At 62.2% G+C, this 16,742-nt stretch overlaps 9 protein-coding genes across 9 annotated transcripts; 4 read left to right on the top strand and 5 right to left on the bottom strand.

Moving 5' to 3' along the window:
* Positions 1-100: 100 nt before the first annotated feature.
* Positions 101-1,449, top strand: FA10DRAFT_297320 (hypothetical protein; the record flags this gene model as incomplete). The annotated part of the gene is made up of 1 exon (XM_025524523.1): positions 101-1,449. The coding sequence occupies exon 1, from the start codon at positions 136-138 to the stop codon at positions 1,447-1,449; it is 1,314 nt and encodes a 437-aa protein (XP_025374160.1). The 5' UTR covers positions 101-135.
* A 507-nt stretch (positions 1,450-1,956) lies between these two features.
* Positions 1,957-2,908, bottom strand: FA10DRAFT_281791 (trimeric LpxA-like protein; the record flags this gene model as incomplete). The annotated part of the gene is made up of 3 exons (XM_025523717.1): positions 2,518-2,908; positions 2,225-2,455; positions 1,957-2,188 (listed from the first exon to the last, which is right to left on the bottom strand). The coding sequence occupies exons 1-3, from the start codon at positions 2,841-2,843 to the stop codon at positions 1,957-1,959; spliced, it is 789 nt and encodes a 262-aa protein (XP_025374159.1). The 5' UTR covers positions 2,844-2,908.
* Positions 2,909-3,155: 247 nt separating this feature from the next.
* Positions 3,156-3,947, bottom strand: FA10DRAFT_234903 (hypothetical protein; the record flags this gene model as incomplete). The annotated part of the gene is made up of 1 exon (XM_025519005.1): positions 3,156-3,947. A coding segment is annotated over one exon (792 nt), but the record flags the coding sequence as incomplete, so codon positions are not given.
* Positions 3,948-4,017: 70 nt separating this feature from the next.
* FA10DRAFT_190664 (FabD/lysophospholipase-like protein) lies at positions 4,018-5,515 on the bottom strand. Its single transcript, XM_025518372.1, has 3 exons — positions 5,005-5,515; positions 4,436-4,939; positions 4,018-4,369 (listed from the first exon to the last, which is right to left on the bottom strand). The coding sequence occupies exons 1-3, from the start codon at positions 5,314-5,316 to the stop codon at positions 4,193-4,195; spliced, it is 993 nt and encodes a 330-aa protein (XP_025374157.1). The 5' UTR covers positions 5,317-5,515; the 3' UTR covers positions 4,018-4,192.
* A 1,074-nt stretch (positions 5,516-6,589) lies between these two features.
* Positions 6,590-8,578, top strand: FA10DRAFT_190614 (general substrate transporter). Its single transcript, XM_025518371.1, has 2 exons — positions 6,590-6,792; positions 6,850-8,578. The coding sequence occupies exons 1-2, from the start codon at positions 6,692-6,694 to the stop codon at positions 8,369-8,371; spliced, it is 1,623 nt and encodes a 540-aa protein (XP_025374156.1). The 5' UTR covers positions 6,590-6,691; the 3' UTR covers positions 8,372-8,578.
* An 86-nt stretch (positions 8,579-8,664) lies between these two features.
* Positions 8,665-10,112, top strand: FA10DRAFT_269590 (NAD(P)-binding protein). Its single transcript, XM_025522807.1, has 3 exons — positions 8,665-9,084; positions 9,146-9,319; positions 9,387-10,112. The coding sequence occupies exons 1-3, from the start codon at positions 8,785-8,787 to the stop codon at positions 9,753-9,755; spliced, it is 843 nt and encodes a 280-aa protein (XP_025374155.1). The 5' UTR covers positions 8,665-8,784; the 3' UTR covers positions 9,756-10,112.
* Positions 9,882-13,223, bottom strand: FA10DRAFT_304400 (hypothetical protein; the record flags this gene model as incomplete). Its single annotated transcript, XM_025525350.1, has 2 exons — positions 9,882-12,612; positions 12,682-13,223. 2 exons carry the CDS (start codon positions 13,221-13,223, stop codon positions 9,882-9,884), a joined length of 3,273 nt encoding a protein of 1,090 aa, XP_025374154.1.
* Positions 13,224-13,361: 138 nt separating this feature from the next.
* On the top strand, positions 13,362-15,033 carry FA10DRAFT_245558 (hypothetical protein). The gene has a single exon (XM_025519382.1). It carries the CDS (start codon positions 13,599-13,601, stop codon positions 15,021-15,023), a length of 1,425 nt encoding a protein of 474 aa, XP_025374153.1. The 5' UTR covers positions 13,362-13,598; the 3' UTR covers positions 15,024-15,033.
* A 93-nt stretch (positions 15,034-15,126) lies between these two features.
* Positions 15,127-16,551, bottom strand: FA10DRAFT_235015 (hypothetical protein; the record flags this gene model as incomplete). The annotated part of the gene is made up of 1 exon (XM_025519016.1): positions 15,127-16,551. One exon carries the CDS (start codon positions 16,549-16,551, stop codon positions 15,127-15,129), a length of 1,425 nt encoding a protein of 474 aa, XP_025374152.1.
* Positions 16,552-16,742: the final 191 nt, after the last annotated feature.

The raw sequence follows: 16,742 nt of genomic DNA, 5'->3' as shown, positions 1-16,742 counted from the left end.
CTGGTCCGAGACGCCACCGAGAAGACTATGTGGTTTATTGCCAGGGTGCCAGCAGCCCCTCATTAGTCGTCTCCCAGGATCACTTCTCGCTGCCTCTTCCCTCCATTTCACCTTCCTTGTCGCATCTAGAGTAGAATGAGCTCGACTGTCTTCCTTTTCCTCCTTTTCAAGCTGCTGCTGGCGCTGGTCCACGGGTTCGCCTCTGCAGCTGGACAAGCACCCCGTTCAGTTCAGCCGTCCAGCCCCCCTCCTTGGGTGTCCACGCCTCCGCAAGACTTGCATGCCAACGAGCAAGACAGGGAACAGTGGTATCATGAGCTTACGCAACAACGTCTGCGCACCCCAGAGCACTTTCCGATGGAGTGGCCTGATTTTCATGGCTACGAGGCGCGGCTCGTCAGTCACGCAGACGGCGGTCAGTCTACGGACCCACGATCCCCTCACGAAGCGACACCCCTCGAATCTACTGCGTCGGGACACGTAGCGCGGTCATACCATCACGTTGGCCACACCGATGTGCCCTCGTTCGATCCAGGCCAGTCATCGAGCTCTGAACGTCGACATGGCCGGAAATCTGAGAGGAGAGAGCATGGTCAAGACAACGAACATACCCATGCGGATTCATTGATCCGAGACTTATCTTCGACATCCAGAGACCAACGCAACGAGAAATCTAAAAAGGCCAGGGGCCATCAAGCTGTCCATGTCGACGACCCTCTTTTGGATCACGCCTCGTATCTGTATCTCGAGGGTCATCGTGATCCAACAAGCAAAGCGGTCAGACACCACAAACGCCAAGAAAGCGCACATGCGGCTGACAAGAACAATGGAGACGGTTCGGACTCGAAAGAGCCTCCCTGGCCGCTGACTGAAGAGGCTGAGGCAGAGTACAAGAAAGCCCAGAAATTGTTTTATAAGTGCGGAGGGGGTAGACTTGGGCAAAGCGACTACAAAAAGGCGCGTTTCCTCATCACAAAGGAAGACCGTAAAGACCTTGGGACAGAGGGTAAAAGGCTCTTCTCTCGTCTGTGCCACCTTGAGAGGAATGAACGGAAGTACTTAAAGGAAAAGGAAAAGAAGCAAGACGACCTGCAATTGGGGCGAGAAGAGCATTTCCATGACTTCGAGGATGAGCCTGCAACAGAAAGAACCCCTAAGATGGAATTAGACCGGCTGTGGACCAAGCTCGGGAGAATCGAATCCCGCCAGCTTAAGGGAACGTCGTTCACCCAGGATGACCTCGATTCACTTCGTCGACTTTCTGATTCGTTGCCTCTTGACGGACGCCTTTTGAGCGTCACCAAGCGTCTTCTGAAACAATTCAAGGCCATCGAAAGGGACTGGTGGGAGTTTCCCCCGCTGCGCTTTGGAAAAGAAGACAAGATGCCCAAATTCGACCACGAGTGGATCAAGCTGTTGCAAAAGAAATTCGAGAAGGCACTTACTTGAAAACGACGCACAGACTGAAGAAATCCAACAACAAGTCATCAAGACACACAAAAGCCGGTGCAAAACAAGTCGTGTGAGGCATGCTGTAGTCGAGAGGGTGTGTGTGTGTGTGTTTGTACAAAGAACGGCCCCTTTTTGTGTATGCGTGGCTGCTTTGGTGGCTGGTCCGGCGAGTGTGACTGAGAAGTGTGCAAAGGGGCTACGAGCCTCAATAAATTCAAGTCATTGTCCCTGATGAGTGCCCATCTTTCCCTGCTTTGATCACATCTGAAGTGCTGTCGTTGTCTTCGCAACGAGATGGAGAGAATCGCACGCGGCTTCCGAGAAGGAACCAGAACTTGATTGCTCCTTGTGAGACAACACCAGGCGATTCTTCCTGCACCTGCCGCCCACAAAGCCATTCCACTACCAATCGCATATGCACATTCTAGTAGCAGAGCAGACGAGTGAGAGATCTATGCTTGCGATGAGGTACTAGAGGGCAAGGGTAAAGGCCCAGGCATCACCTCAGCTGTGGGCAAACGAGACGCCCTTGGTGGGCCCAAAGTTTGGGTCGCCGCGCTCGGCCTCGGTCAGCGTCTTGAGCACCCGGGCGGGGTTGCCGGCGACGACGGACCAGTTGGGCACGTCTCTCGTCACGACGCTCCCTGCACCGACGGTGCAGCCCTGGCCAATGGTGACGCCAGCGCTGGGGACGCGAGGCGAGGCAAAGGCAATGGCGCACGTCAGCTGTTGGGCTCTTGCGCGGGTGTTCTTTGACGCACTGTCCACTCACAGGATCGACACGTTGCCACCGACCCACGTGTTCTTGCCCACGGCAATTGGCAGCGCCCGCTCGGCGCCCGTCTCGCGCTCGGTGATGGAGACGGAGTGGGTGCCGCCGTAGAGGTGCACGTTTGGGCCAAAGAGGACGCCATCGCCGAGCCGGACGGCGGCACAGTCGAGAATGACGGTGTTGAAGTTGCAGTAGAAGGAGCCCTCAAAGGTGATGTTGGTCCCATAGTCGCTGGTGCAGCAGCAAGACATCGTCAGGCGGGTTGGACCGAGAGCAACCGAGCGAAGACTCACCAGAGAAAGGGGGGATCGATGAAGAGCTGCCGCGATTTCGCCTCGTCGACGCCAAAGATGTCACGCAGCAGCGCCCTGCGCTCCTCGTTCATAATGTCGTTGTATCCCTTCTCGGTCTCATCGGCAGGCCCGGGCACGCTGCGGTTGTAGCGGCCGCACAGCTGGCGGCACTTGAGCCGGCGTTGCATCAGCGCATCGTCTGTCGCAATGTACGGCAGGCCCAGGGCAGAGCGCTCCGTCATTGTCATCGACGCCAGCCGCTCGGCATACTGCGCATCGGCCGCAGCAAACTTCTGCGACGACGTTTTTGCTGTCCCGTTTGACATTTCGGCGTTGCCCTCGCTCGCTGTCCTCGTAGTGGTCGAGTCAAGAAGAAAAGAGATGCTCTCCCGGGGGGAACCCGCTCTTGCCAAATCGATCGAGCCTTAAAATCCAATCTGGAATCTCCACGTCGACGCGCACCGAGCCAGGACCGAGGCCCGACTTCCGAGCCTTGGCGGCTTTCGTCTCCAGCCAAGCCACACACAGAGGCAGAGACGGAAACGGGTCCGTAACCAGTATTCTATATTGTTCATCGGAGGAGGAGTAGCTGGCTAATTATCCATGAATATGTACCAAGTAAAAAAGGGGAAAGGTGGCTAGAGAAGCGCAAGGGTAGCAATGAATATGGACGCCAGCGCAAGAGCATGAGGGAGCTTCAAGTGAACCGCGCCGTCCGCGCCGCCGCCCTGAGTCCCTCCCCCTGAGCCCTGTGTGCCCTGTGAGGCCGATGTGGTTTTGGCATTGTCGATGACCCACTGGGGCGGTCCGACGCTGGGCGCATACGCGGCCGACGTGTCCGAGCTACTCGTCTCGCCGTCCCAGCAGTAGAGCTTCATGCATGTGTCGCACCGCTTGGGCCGGGCCATCTTTGTGCGCTCCAGCGCGCGCTGCATCGCTGCGCACGCCAGGCACGTGGGCCACGAGATGTCGGTGCCGGCAGTGAGCCCACCCAGGGTGGCGGCCTCGACACCGTTGTCGAGGCCCAGCTGCGACGTCGCCAGGTCGTACTGGAACTGGTCCGAGGTAAAGTTGCTCAGCGTCGACCAGGGGTAGTTTGCCACGTAGATGACAATGGGCGAGTCCGTGTCGCTGCAACCAAAGAACGTCGGACGCGTGTTGAGGCCCTGGCCGACAAAGTCGGCTCCCGCAGGCACGGCGGGCATCTTGACGGCACTGCCAAACTGGCCTGCGAGCGACGAGTAGCGCAGGTAGGTGGCGTAGATGGAGTAGCCGGCGGGCCAGCCGTTGGTGCCCTCGCGGAGCGAATCGAGGGTGAGGACCATGTCGACGTTGCGCACGGGCTGGATCAGCGGCGCCAACGGGATCACCTGGCCGTCCTCGCCGCCGTCGACGAGGGTGAGGCGGTCGTCCTGGTTGTTGTTGAAGCCCTTGAACGGGTTGGGGATCGAAGGCAGTGTCTGCTCATCGTGTTAGTCTCTTTCTCTCTGCTCTCTCTCTCTCTCTCTCTCGCGGTGGTCTTGCGCGACACTCACGTTGGTCAGGACAGCGACGAGACCCCGGACCTGCGAGGGAATGTCGAGGTTATTGATAAAGGTGCTGAACGCGCCCTGCGCATAGCTATTGAAGATGGCGCTCGACAGGCCCATGACGTAGCCGCTGTGGACAGAGGGGGTCAGTGCCATCGATGCATTCCAGCACCAAGAAGAAGGTGGACCCACGCAGTGGCATAGCCCAGGACGCACTGGCCGTCCTGAGGCGCGTTGCCGCCCGTCAGGGGCGTGCCCATCACGCTGATGTTGGCAAAGGCGGCGATGGCAGGGTCCCACGAGCCGAATTCGTACGGATTAAACTGCGGCAGGGCGTCTGTCAGTCAGCCAGGGTTGCAGCAGCAGCAGCACTGTTCCATCAGGCCCACCTCGACGATGGTCGCATTGCCGCCCGCGGGCCGCAGCGCTGCGCCCTGGTAGTCGATGGCCGTGACGAGGGGAAAGGGCTTGGACGCGTTCTGGAACGACGGCGTGCTGCTGATGTCGGACCACTGCGCGGTAAACGGGCTGCTGGTCGCGACAAAGTGGCCGGCCAGGAGGGTGCCCCAGACGTTGACGACGCTCAGGCCGGGGGTGAGGACGCCGCTGAGGAGCTGGCCAGCCTGGTTGAGCGCGGCGACGAGGGGCGAGACGAGGTCCGTCGCGCTGAGCCGCGGCGGCACAGCGGGCAGGCCGCCGTCCTCGAGCTGCCAGACGTTGTCGTGGAGCGACTGCACCGTCGGCCAGTCGTTGAGGGCGAGCGTGCCCAGGGCCCAGCTGCCGCCGCTGAGGCCGCCAATGTATGAAAAGAGGTCGAGGAGGCCTGCGGTGCCCCTGGCCTGCGCTGTTGCGTTGCGCGCATCTAGGCCCTGGAGATAGCCCGTGTTGAAGAGCTGGGCGGAATCGCAGCAAGGTATGAGCAATTTGAGGGATCTGCGCTGGGTTCCATCATACTCACAGTCGCCGTCAGTCCGCCGCCGCTCATGGCAAACGCGATCCTCGGCGGGTCCTTCTGGATCATCGCCGTCACAGCATCCGACGAGAGGTTGAGCGCCGAGAGCTTGTCGAGCCAGGCCTGCTGTACGACCTTTGTGCGCCGGTCGATGTAGGCGGCCTCGCCGGCGCCCAGCGTCTGCGTCTGGCCCACGTCGCGCGCCAGGCCGCTCGTTGCAGGGCATGCGCCCGAGTTGGCGAGGCTCTGCGACGCCACTTGCAGCGGCGACAGCAGCAGCACCACCACCACCGAGAGAAGCGGCGCGAGGACAAGCATCAGGGAGCAGTGGTGGTCTCGTGTCGAATCGCCGACATCTGTGCGGCAGTGCGACTCTCAGATCTGCGTTTGCGCATCAGAGAAACACACTAGCTTCGTTTTTTGAATTTCCACGCTTCCCGAACACGACACCGTGTTGGCCTCCTTCGACGCCCTCCAGCTCCTCTTCTCACGATCATTGTGCCACGTGCGCTTGTATCACAGGGGTAGTGCCGAAGCTGGAGAGCGTCGCGGCGCCTTGGCCTCTACATCGTAGCCAGATGGGAGCTAGAGCAAGTTGCCAGCTCCCCGAAACAATTAAAAGAGGGCACGGAGCCTCATCCTGTAGTTGCAGTCGTTGTTCTTCATTGCAAGGGCGCCAGCCTCTGCTACAGAGATCTTGACGTCAAGCCACGCACATGCGCTCGCAGTTGCAGCTTTTTTCACACGTCCCTGGCTCTCCGAGTCTTCCCTATCGGCAGCCAGCCATGACCCGGAACGCCCGGTGCATAGTTTCGCCGTGTGCTACCAGAGAACTTTGGCGCAGGCACGACCTTGGCGCTTGGCCACTGGCAAATCACAACGGCCGACGAGTGCAGGGGGCCACGTACTCAGCCCGCCCCTTTTCAAAGCATTCACAGCCGATTCGACTCCCCGATTGACGTGGTGAACATGCAAACGCAACGTCGATCCGCGAGGCCATCGTCATTGAGCGTTCGAAATCTGGGAAGATAGTTGTCCCACGGCCGTCCTTGTCTCTCTCTCTCTCGCGCGCGCGTTGCAGGCGTATGAGCCGCGTGCCTCTTCTCTGCTCGGTCGGCCGAACGCGTTTTTATTTATTTCGTCCGCTCAATCGCCGGTGGAAACTCCTTTTCTCCTAGGGAAACCCACCGCCGTTTTATCCACCTCTGCTCAGGTCGCTCTTGCGCGTGACAGGCGGGCTGCCCATTCTGGAAAAGAAAAGCAATAGACTCAGTAGAATAGTACTACTACTGGCCAGGTGCTTCCTCAGTAATAAAACTTCCTGTACTCCTCCGTACTGCTGCCACTGCTGGATGCATGCGTGTAAAATTATTTTCGCCGGCAAACTCTCTCGTAGTTTACCCCGCAGGCCGTAGGACCGAAAGAAGACTGCAAGAAGAGCAGGCGGCAAGCGCCTTTATTTTTCCTCAAGTGACATGCAGTAGCTAGTAATATCAGGCGTGGGCGGGCGGGGAGAGGGCAGCAAGCGACGTCAGCGTGCCTGCACCTCCTCCCTCAACACGCTCGGTCTTTCGTGAGGCGAAAAATTTCCTCCATTGTCCCCCTTCTTCGCCCCCACTCGGAGTACAAAAGGGCCCCACTCTCGCGTTCGACCACGCTATAGCCAAGACCACCACCACCAGCACCTGCCAAGATGGGACTCTCATCGACAAAAACCAACACAATGGGCCTCAGCGGCACCAAGCTGCGCTTCATGATCGCGGCCGTCTCCATCACTGGCTTCTCCCTCTTTGGGTGAGTTGTGACGTCTGTCTGCTCTCCTCAAGCCCCACTGACGCAGTGATGACACAGCTACGACCAGGGCCTCATGTCGGGCATCATCACCGGTACCGAGTTCAACAACGAGTTCCCGGCCACCAAGGGCGACGACCGGCACGCAACTGTCGTGCAGGGCGCCGTTGTGTCGTGCTACGAGATTGGCTGCTTCTTTGGCGCCCTCTTTGCCCTCTTCCAGGGTGACCGCCACGGCCGCCGGCCCCTCGTCCTCGCTGCCGCCATCATCATGGTCATCGGTACGATCATCTCGGTCACGCCGTTTGGCCCCCACTGGGGCCTGGGTCAGTTTGTGGTTGGCCGTGTCCTGACGGGCATCGGCAACGGCCTCAACACGGCGACGATTCCCGTCTGGCAGTCGGAGATGTCCAAGGCCAAGAACCGCGGCCTGCTGGTCAACCTCGAAGGCTCCATCATTGCCGTCGGCACCTTTGTCGCCTACTGGATCGACTTTGGCTTCTCCTACGTCAACAACTCGTCGCAGTGGCGCTTCCCCGTCGCCTTCCAGATCGTCTTTGCTGTGCTCCTCTTTGCCGGCATGCTTGGCATGCCCGAGTCGCCCCGCTGGCTCATCGCCCAGGGCCGCACCGAGGAGGCGCGCGCCGTGCTCACGGCCCTCGAGGACAACGACAACGCCCTCGTCGATGCTGAGTTGAGCACGATCCACGACGCCATCCACCGCATGCCCAAGCAGCTCGGCTTCCGCGACCTGCTGACCAACGGCAAGACGCAGCACTTCCGCCGCATGCTCCTCGGCGCCAGCACGCAGTTCATGCAGCAGTTCACCGGCTGCAACGCCGCCATCTACTACTCGACCGTGCTCTTTTCCACGTCGCTCCACCAGTCCCGCCGGCTGTCGCTGGTGCTGGGCGGTGTGTTTGCGACCGTGTACGCGCTGTCGACGATCCCCTCGTTCTTCCTCATCGAGCGCATCGGCCGCCGAAAGCTGTTCCTCATCGGTGCCACGGGTCAGGGCATCGCCTTCCTCATCACCTTTGCCTGCCTCGCCGCGCCCGAGACGGAGAACAACGCAAAGGGCGCAGCCGTGGGCCTGTACCTGTTCATCTTCTTCTTTGCCTTTACTGTGCTCCAGGGCCCCTGGATCTACCCGCCCGAGATCAACCCGATGCGAACGCGCACGGCGGCCGCGGGTGTCTCGACGTGCACCAACTGGATCAGCAACTTTGCCGTCGTCATGTTCACGCCCATCTTCATCGGCCAGACGCGCTGGGGTGCCTACCTCTTCTTTGCGCTCATGAACTTCATCTGGATCCCCATCATCTACTTTTTCTACCCCGAGACGGCCGGTCGCGCCCTCGAGGAGATCGACATCATCTTTGCCAAGGCCCACGTCGAGGGCACGCCGGCCTACCGCGTCGCTGCGTCGTTGCCCAAGCTCTCGCCCGCCGAGATCCAGGCCGAGTCGGAGAAGCTGGGCCTGTTCGAGGGCGGCGCCAGCGACGATGTCGCCAAGGAAAAGGCCAGCGCCGGCAACAGCTCGAGCACGCCCTCGAGTCCCTCCGAGGAGGAGAGCCACTAGTCCGTGGATCCTAATAAAAATAAAAGCTCCCTAGATCTGCAAGCCACGGGAAGCAAATGAATTCGCTGTTCTCGCAACCATGTCATACAGAATTGTGCCTATAATCGAACGAGCAAAAGTCTTGTGCATGCTTTGGAACAAGTCAGTGTGTCTGTTTTTGGCGAGCCTGTCCCTTTGCCGAGGGGTGCTTTACGCCTGCTCACTCTGCATCGTCTTCTTCTTCCGATCTCGGTGGAGGAGGGGCAGTGGCGCGTGGAGGAGGCCCTGCACCACGCAGAGAGTGGAGGTGGACCCGGACCCACCTTGGTCAGATCTACAGTATACCTGATCGGGCTCGAGCCCTTGCCTGAGCCCAATCCCTTCATAAGGACTACCAACCACATCGGTAGCGCATCCCAAGAAGCTCTCAGACCATGCCGGGAAAGGTCTTTTTCGTCACAGGCACCTCGACGGGCTTCGGCCACTACCTCGTCAAGCATGCGCTCGCGCGGGGCGACTATGCCGTGGCGACGGCGCGCAACGCCGCCAAGCTCACCGGATTCGAGGGCGCCACCGACGCCAACTTCCTGCCCGTCAGCCTCGACGTGACCGACACCAAGTCGATTGACGCGGCCTTCAAGGCGGCCCTGGACAAGTTCAAGCGCATCGATGTCGTCGTCAACAACGCCGGCTTTGGCCTCAGCGGGCCCTTTGAGACGTATACCGACGAGCAGGTGGGTGTCGCTCCCCTACGTTCCCCAAGAGCAGCAAAGAGCTCACCCCCGCCTCCCGCAGATCCGGCAGCAGATGGAGGTCAACTTCTTCGGCCTCGTCAACTGCACCCGCCGCGCGCTCGAGGTGATGCGCGGCCAAAAGACGGGCGGCGTGATCCAGCAGGTGACGTCGATTGGCGGCCTCAACGGTGTGCCCACCTTTTCCGTCTACTGCGCGTCCAAGTTTGCCGTCGAGGTGCGTGTCCGATTGGCTTCTGCACTTGGTGAACCTGAGCTGACACCAGCCCTGGCACGTCTGATAGGGCTTCACCGAGGCCCTCTCCAAGGAGCTCAAGCCCGAGTGGGGCATCAAGCTGACACTCATCGAGCCCGGCGGATTCCGCACGAGCTGGTCGGGTGACAACATGATCTTTGGCGACAAGAACGTGCCCGCGTACGACCATCTCGACGCGCGCCAGCTCATGGCCAAGCGCCACGGCACCCAGGTCGGCGATGCGGCCAAGGCGGCCGTGCAGATGTACGAGCTGGCGCTCGAGCAGGAGCCGCCGCTGCGCATCGTGCTCGGCTCCGACGCACACAAGACGCTCTCGGACCGCCTCGAGGCGCAGCAGAAGCTCGTCAAGGACAATGTCAAGCGGTCGCTGGCCACCGACTACGAAGAGGGCAAGTGATCATCGTGAGCCTTCTGCCACTGAATGACGAGATCTATTGAAGAGGAGAGAAAGAGTGTGTGTGTATAAATGCTTGTGCGTGTAGTGTTTAAGCCAAAATAGTGCGAAGACTGCGACCTCCTCCTTTCACACCTTGCGGCCCAGGCCGCACGAGGCGAGGCGCCAGACGGCCTTGGAGAAGAGCGTGGCCCAGTGCTCAAAGGTGTAGGTGAAGCACATGGCGAGCGGGATGAGGATCGCATAGCCCGTGACAAAGACGACGGTGACGGCGGCCCAGTAGGGCGTGCCACGGGCGAGGAGCTCAAGGAGCAGCCAGGCATCCCAGGTCCACCAGACGAGGCCGTGGCAGAGGTAGATGCCCATCGAGTGCATGCCGAGAAAGTGCCAAACGCGGAGCCGGAAGAAGACCTGCACGCCGGGGCTCAGGTCGGCGATGATAAAGAGGCCGAGGATGAGCGCAAAGCCAGACACGCGCGGGTTCGTGTAGCTGTACGGCAGCCCGCCCGAGTCGGCATAGGGCCGCGAGGTGTGCCAGTCGGGGTGGATGTTGAGCTCCTCGGTCTCCATCAGGTTGCCGGGGCCGTTGGGGATCTGGAGGATGTACTGCTGGGCCCAGCAGGCCAGGAAGTAGATCCAGGCCAGCCAGCGGCCATGTATGCGCGCCCAGGGACGGCTCTCGCGGAGGAAAAAGGTGCGCCAGTGGGGCAGCAGCGGGATGCCTCGCTCGGCCCACTGGCGGTACTTGAGGTTGCCGTCGAGGTCGCCGACGATGAGGCCCGAGAGGAAGAAGCAGTCCCACGTGTTGGCGTACCAGCTCGCGGCGCAGCAAATGGCGTAGAAGCTAAACCGCTTCCAGGGCCGCTTGATCTCGTGGGCGACGAGGGCGCAGACCATGCATGTCCAGATGCCCTGCACGATGACGGGGATCGTCCAGAGCACGCCGGTCGCGTAGCCCGTGACCAACGCCGGCTCCGCGGGCGGGCCTGCCCAGGGCAGCGTGAGGACGGCATTGACAAACACGAGGACATTCTCGTAGTCCTGCCAGTAGCTCCAGGTGGACCAGGTGCGCGAGGCGAGGCGCGGCACCCACTTGAAGGCGGAAATGTCGATGAGAAAGTAGTTGGCGAGCGCGGCACCGGCGACGGGGAGCATCAGCCGCGGCAGCCGGCGCACCGAGGCGTCGGCCATCGAGTCGAGGCCGCCGCGGAGGAGGTAGCGCTGGCACATTGTGCGTGCGGGCAGCGCGAAAAAGGTGCCCAGGAGCAGCAGCGGGTTGTTGAGGGGTCCACCCAGGAGGATACGGAACCACTTTTCAAACTCGTAGTAGTGGTGCGGGCTATAGAAGTCGGAGATGCCGTGGTAGTAGATGAGGAGAAAGTGGCCGAAGCTGACAAACAAGCACGCATAGCCGCGCATCCCGTCCAGGTAGTCGATCCTCGTCGCACCCGTCGACGTGCGCTGCATCTCGCCGCCCCCGATGAGGAGCGCGTGGCGGATGCGCGACGAGACGACCTTGAAGAGCGTCGGCTCGACGTGGACGGCAGAGCTCTTTCGCCTGGCCTCCTGCACCGCTTGGTCGGCCGGCTGTGCGAGCTGGCCGCCGTCCTCGTCGTCCCGGCGCCTCTTCCAGCGCGCAATGACGGGGTTCCCCTGCGGTTTTTCTTGCTTGGCGGCGGCGGCGGCGGCGACATGCTGGAACTGCGACATGGCAGCCGGAGCAGGAACGGGAGAAGGACGCTGGCGATCGCTGGCATCAAAAGTGCGATCGGGCCGTCGAGGCAGCGCAGGGTGGAGATGCAGAGGCAGCTCCGGCTCCCGCTCGCCTGCATAGCCCCGCCGGTGATGCATGCCCAGGTCCTGCACCATCGAGTCGTCGACGGCGCTGTCGTCAAAGGACTGGTCGAGCACGGCCGTGTCGTCGTGCCAGCCCTGGAAGAGCTGCCGCAGCGCGCCCTCGTGCTGACCGCCCACGTCGCCGCCCTGAGCCGCGTCGTGGCCCGCCTCGGCCTCCAGAGGCATGGTGTTGATCCACATGGCGAGCGACGAGGTGGAGGCTGACCGTGAGATGACGCTCGCCGAGCCAGGCACCCACTCGGAAGCAGTGCCGCTGCCGGACCGCTTGAGGCTCGGCCGGGCAAAGAAGTCCTTTTCGCCATCGGCGCCGTCATGCCCGCCGTGGTGGTGGTGGTGACGCCGCTCCCGTTTCAGCTGCCGCCGCGCCAGGAATTGGACGAGCAGGCCGTGGCCGATGAGAAGAAGGGTGAGGCACACCGAGACGAGCTCGAGGATGACTGCCCAGATCGGCACCCGGAAGTGAGGATGAGGCGGCAACACGCGCTCGAGTGACTCGACAGCGAAGGGCGTGCTGCCGCGGAGCGTGTTGTCGTCGGTGCTGCACACGCTGTCGGCGGGCGGCGACGAGGCGCACAGGTCCGCAAACTGGTCCCTGCGCAGGGCCAGCGACGAGTTGAAGAAGAGGCGCGCATAGACGACGTGCGTGACGAGGTCGGTGTACATCGGCGGGCCCTGCGAGGCGCTTGGCTCGCCGTTGGACCAGAACTGGAAGCTGACGGGGGCAGCGACCGACGGCAGGTTGCTTGCATTGTAGCCCTTTTCGTAGCTGACGAGGCTCGTGCTGGCGTTGCTCCCACTGTTTCGAAACTGGAGCAGCTTCGACGAGTGCCAGTCGATGCGGTGCTCGTACGTCTGAGCTATGTCGGCGTCAAACCAGGTGAGATTGAGTGTGAGCGGGTCCGAGTCGCGCCCGCGCGTGGCGTAGTCGAGGCGCACCGTCACGTTTGGCGCCAGGTCCGACGCAGCATGGTCGTTGTAGAAGAGGCCCATACTTGCCGTCTCACTTTGCTCTCACGTTATCAGTCTTACATGTATACAGCTGGGAGGGGGGAAGAGCGCATGAGAAGCCCACCTCTCGTTGTAGAATGTGCCAAACTTGAAAGCAGCACCCCCGCCCGCCTGGGCCGTGTTGTTGGGCGGCACCACCATGGTCCGCAGCGAGCCAAACTCAATGTCGCGCCGCCGCGTCACGAGCTGTGCCCCGTCGACGATGCGCTCCTGGAAGTCGGGCACCGACACACGCATGGCTAACCCCAGGTCGCCGTCGGCAAAGGTGTTGTTGGCCTTGACGGCGCTGCGCCACGTTGCCCCAAAGCTCATCTCCCAGTCGTGCACCAGGTCGCCGACGACTGTCCACGCCTGCCCGCCCGTCTCGCCCGTCGGGCTGCTGTTACTTTTCGTCGGTGCATCCTTGCCGTAGATGGACTTGGCGCCCTCATAGGCAACATCGCCGGTGCCGCTCTCGTTGAAGTAGGTGATGCTCGCATCTGTCCACAGCTCGTTGGTCGTCGGGTCCAGGTAGCCGCACTCGCACGACGCCCTGGCCAGACCCACGGCCGCGGCCAGGAGCAGCAGTGGCGCAGCGACGACGGCGGCGACGGGGGCCCTCTTCATCGCTGGCGGTGATCGTGGTCGCTCCTCTCGATTGGCCGCGCGCGTGCGAGACAACGGTGGCCCTTATCATTGCGCGCCTGCTCAACCCCTCTGGCCGAGGCAGGCTGCTGCTGCACCCAGAAACGAGCATCGAACCTTCTTTGTGAGCAGGCGCGTCCATTGCGCCATCATTTTTTGCTTTTTTCGATTTCGGAGTCCGCCGATCTGGGACATGTCGGGAGCGCGTCTCGAGGGGTGTAGTATTTGCAGAGCTGAATTCTGGGCTGCCTCACACGCACGCTTAGGAGCTTGTCACTTGTAGCGATAGGGAGACGAGACGACAAAGGGGAAAGCAGTCTGCTCCTCCTGCTCCCGCCCAGCACACCAAGACCGACGATGAGGGCGATGGTGGACAAGCTCGCGCATGCGGCCTCGTCGGCGGCGTACGAGTGGACGCCGCTCATGCTGCTGTTCTCCTACTGCCTCGGCTCGTTTGCGCTGTACCCGCTGCTGCCCGACACGGCGCACGAGGTCCTCTGGTTCGTCCTCGCGGGCCTGCAGACGCTGACGTCGATCAGCGTCGCGACGGAAGCCACGCAGGCCATCCGGCCCACGGTCAATGCGCGGCGGGACATGCGCCGCGCCGCCAAGGACGGCTGGGACAAGGAGCAGGTCGACTGGCCACGCATCGACGTCATCCTCGTCGCCTACCTGCCCAACGAGAAGGACATCATCCTGCGCCAGATGCGCTATGCCCTCACGCGCATCGACTACCCGCCCGACCGGCTGCAGGTGTACGTCGTCTACAACACGCCGACGCCCATCGAGCCCGTCGAGAGCGAGATGCGGTCGCTGCAGGACGACTATGCCAACGTCGAAGTCGTCAAGGTGCACGGGTCCAAGAGCAAGGCCGACAACATCAACCACTTTCTTTCGCTGAGCCACCCGCGCGGCGACATCATCACCATCTACGACACGGACCACTACGCAGAGCCGAGTGCGCTGCGCTGGGTCGCCAAGCGCTTCCTGGCAGGCGACGTCGACATTGTCCAGGGCCGCTGCTGCGTGTACAACTACACCGAGACGCTCGTCACGCGCCTCGTCGGCGCCGAGTTCGACATCATCTACGGTGTCATGCACGCTGGCCGCGCCCAGGTGCAGGGCTACGGCTTCTTTGGGGGCAGCAACGGCCACTGGAATGCGTCGCTGCTGCGCACGCTGCGCATGGAGAGCCACATGCTCACCGAGGACATCGACTCGTCGCTGCGGGCCATTGTCTCGGGCGCGCGCATCGAATACGACACGCGCGTCATCAGCTACGAGCTGGCGCCCACGACGGTGCGCTCCTTCAACAAGCAGCGCCTCCGCTGGGCCCAGGGCTGGACCCAGGTGGCGCTGCGACACGCGCTGCCGGCGGTGCGCCGGGGCGCCTACACCGACGCCAACGGTTGGCGCTCGCGCATCGGCCTGCTCCAGCTGCTCCTCTACCGCGAGGCCTACTTCTACATCAACACGCAGCTCTTTTGGATCCTCGTCGGCTCCCTCGTCACCGTCCTGCCCCAGCAGGGCTTCCACGTCTTTTTCCGCAACTTTGGCGGCTACCAGGTCGCCATCTGGGCTCTCGGCTTCAATCTCGTCATGCTCGGCGTCTGCCTGGCCATCACGCTGCGCAACCAGAGCCACTTTGTGCGCTGGCACGGCATCCTCGCCCTGTATGCGCTCCTGCCCTTCTACTATGTGGCCGTGAGCCACATGGCCATCTTCTGCCACTTTCGCCAGTTCACCGGCTTCTCCAAGTGGAACCCCACCAAGCGGACGTGATTTCCTCTCCTATAGAAATTGATCATCTGTTGCAAGAGTACGGACTGCTGTGGGGCAGAGAGAGAGAGAGTGTGTGTGTGTTGAGAGAAGCAGAAGAGTGGAACTATGTGACTAGGAAGTGATAGACAGCACGGCTGAACCAGAGGGCGCCGTCGTCGACGATGCGCGTCCAAACCGCAGCGGCGACGAGGCAGGCAGGCATCATCGAAGCAAAGAGCATGGCCCGGGCCCCGTCGTCGGACCAGCCGTGGTGCGAGACGAGTTCGCGGTAGATGTAGGCGCCCAGGCTGAGCAGAAGGGGCCCCGCCGTGAGCATGATGGCGAAGCCGAGGGAGCCCAGGAAGCGGAGTGGGGCCACGTCGAGCACGCGTCGCAACGCCGGGGTGAGCTCGACGAGGGCCAGCAGGCCGAGGCAGACGAGGAAGTCGTCGTAGCGCGGGTACACGAGGCCCGAAGAAGACGCGTCGAAGAGGAGCTTGCCCGTGTCGAGGTCCGCGTGGAAGACGAGCTCGGCGTTGATGTGCGACGGGAAAGCGGCCGTCCAGAGGTACTTGAGCAGGAAGCCAGTGGCCAGCGCAGCCACCGAGGCCCACTGGAGCCGTCGCGTCATCTGTGTACTAAGCGTCGACGCATACACGACGGAAAACTCGCTTAGGGCGAGGCCAGTGAGTGTGTACCACGACCAGCGGGCGACCCAGGCCGAGAGAACGATGAGAACGCTCAGGCCGACGATCTTCCAGCGGCGGAGGAGGTAAGGGATCGTCCACGCGACGACGGTCAGGACGTACGTCTGCTGGAAGGCGACGCTGACGAACCAGACGAGGCCCCTGGGTGCCATAAAGTCAATCACGCGCGAGCTGTCGTACGTCTGGGGCGCAAACAGGAGCGCGACGAGCGAGTTGAAGTAGACGAGGGCCGATGTGATGGGCGCAGGCGGCCTCGCGTAGTCGTCGTGGACCCTGTCGGCGACCCAGGCCGAGCTCGAGAAGGCGCCCAGGTAGTTCAGCACCGTCGATAGGGCCAGACTCAGCGCGATGGGGACGAGCAGCCGCACGGGGCGGCGCACGCAGGGCCCCGCCAGAGCGACGGCCTTGCGCCGCTCGATGAACGTCTGGCTGCCGACGCGGCCCATCAGGACTATGTAGAGGCTCATCGGCAGCGTCGAGTCGAAAAAGACGGGCGAGAGGACCTTGCGGAGGACGACCATCCACGTGGGGCCCGGCGCAGCAGCCACGACGACGGCAGGACAGAAGAGACGAAGAAAGGTCCAGAGGAGGGACTGAATGGCCACGATGCCTCGCAGGCCCTCGAGGTAGCCCACGCGGCGGGTGCGCGCGCGTCCTTGATCGTTGCGTTCATCCTCGACAAACGGAAAAGCGGTGAGCTGTCCTCCCGCCACGGCGGCCTTCTCTTTGCTGCCCTGCTCTGGTGCCGCGCTGTCGAGGGCAGGCTTTGCCTCGCCCGTCGGCGACTTGCCCTCGGCTGGGATCTGCGGCAGGAGCGAGGCATCGACGTGGTCTTTCTTCATAGGGACGCTCCTGTCCACCTCGAGGGCATGCATCTGCTTTGGCGACCAGGCGGCCACTTTCTCCTTCTCGTCGCTCAGCCCGGGTCCAGCATCAGGCTCGTCGGCCAAGCCCAGGAACGCCTGGCTGGAGGGATCCGCCACGGGCGGCCACGGCGCCAGCTCCTGGCGGTCAGCAAAGGGCGATTGCGCGT

Source organism: Acaromyces ingoldii (assembly GCF_003144295.1).
Source record: "Acaromyces ingoldii strain MCA 4198 unplaced genomic scaffold FA10scaffold_8, whole genome shotgun sequence".
Lineage (NCBI taxonomy): Eukaryota > Fungi > Basidiomycota > Exobasidiomycetes > Exobasidiales > Cryptobasidiaceae > Acaromyces > Acaromyces ingoldii.
The sequence above is the reverse complement of the archived record's forward strand: the minus strand, read 5'-3'. Positions and strand labels throughout refer to the sequence as shown.

Excerpts from the sequence above, each read along its gene's own strand:
- FA10DRAFT_245558 (XM_025519382.1), top strand. The coding sequence starts at position 13,599 with ATGAGGGCGATGGTGGACAAGCTCGCGCATGCGGCCTCGTCGGCGGCG.
- FA10DRAFT_269590 (XM_025522807.1), top strand. The coding sequence starts at position 8,785 with ATGCCGGGAAAGGTCTTTTTCGTCACAGGCACCTCGACGGGCTTCGGC. Across the intron at positions 9,085-9,145 it reads AGACGTATACCGACGAGCAG|ATCCGGCAGCAGATGGAGGT; the intron begins GTGGGTGTCGCT and ends CGCCTCCCGCAG. Across the intron at positions 9,320-9,386 it reads CGTCCAAGTTTGCCGTCGAG|GGCTTCACCGAGGCCCTCTC; the intron begins GTGCGTGTCCGA and ends CACGTCTGATAG.
- FA10DRAFT_190664 (XM_025518372.1), bottom strand. The coding sequence starts at position 5,316 with ATGCTTGTCCTCGCGCCGCTTCTCTCGGTGGTGGTGGTGCTGCTGCTG. Across the intron at positions 4,940-5,004 it reads GCGGCGGACTGACGGCGACT|CTCTTCAACACGGGCTATCT; the intron begins GTGAGTATGATG and ends GATTCCGCCCAG. Across the intron at positions 4,370-4,435 it reads GCAATGCGACCATCGTCGAG|TTTAATCCGTACGAATTCGG; the intron begins GTGGGCCTGATG and ends GCCCTGCCGCAG.
- FA10DRAFT_190614 (XM_025518371.1), top strand. The coding sequence starts at position 6,692 with ATGGGACTCTCATCGACAAAAACCAACACAATGGGCCTCAGCGGCACC. Across the intron at positions 6,793-6,849 it reads ACTGGCTTCTCCCTCTTTGG|CTACGACCAGGGCCTCATGT; the intron begins GTGAGTTGTGAC and ends GTGATGACACAG.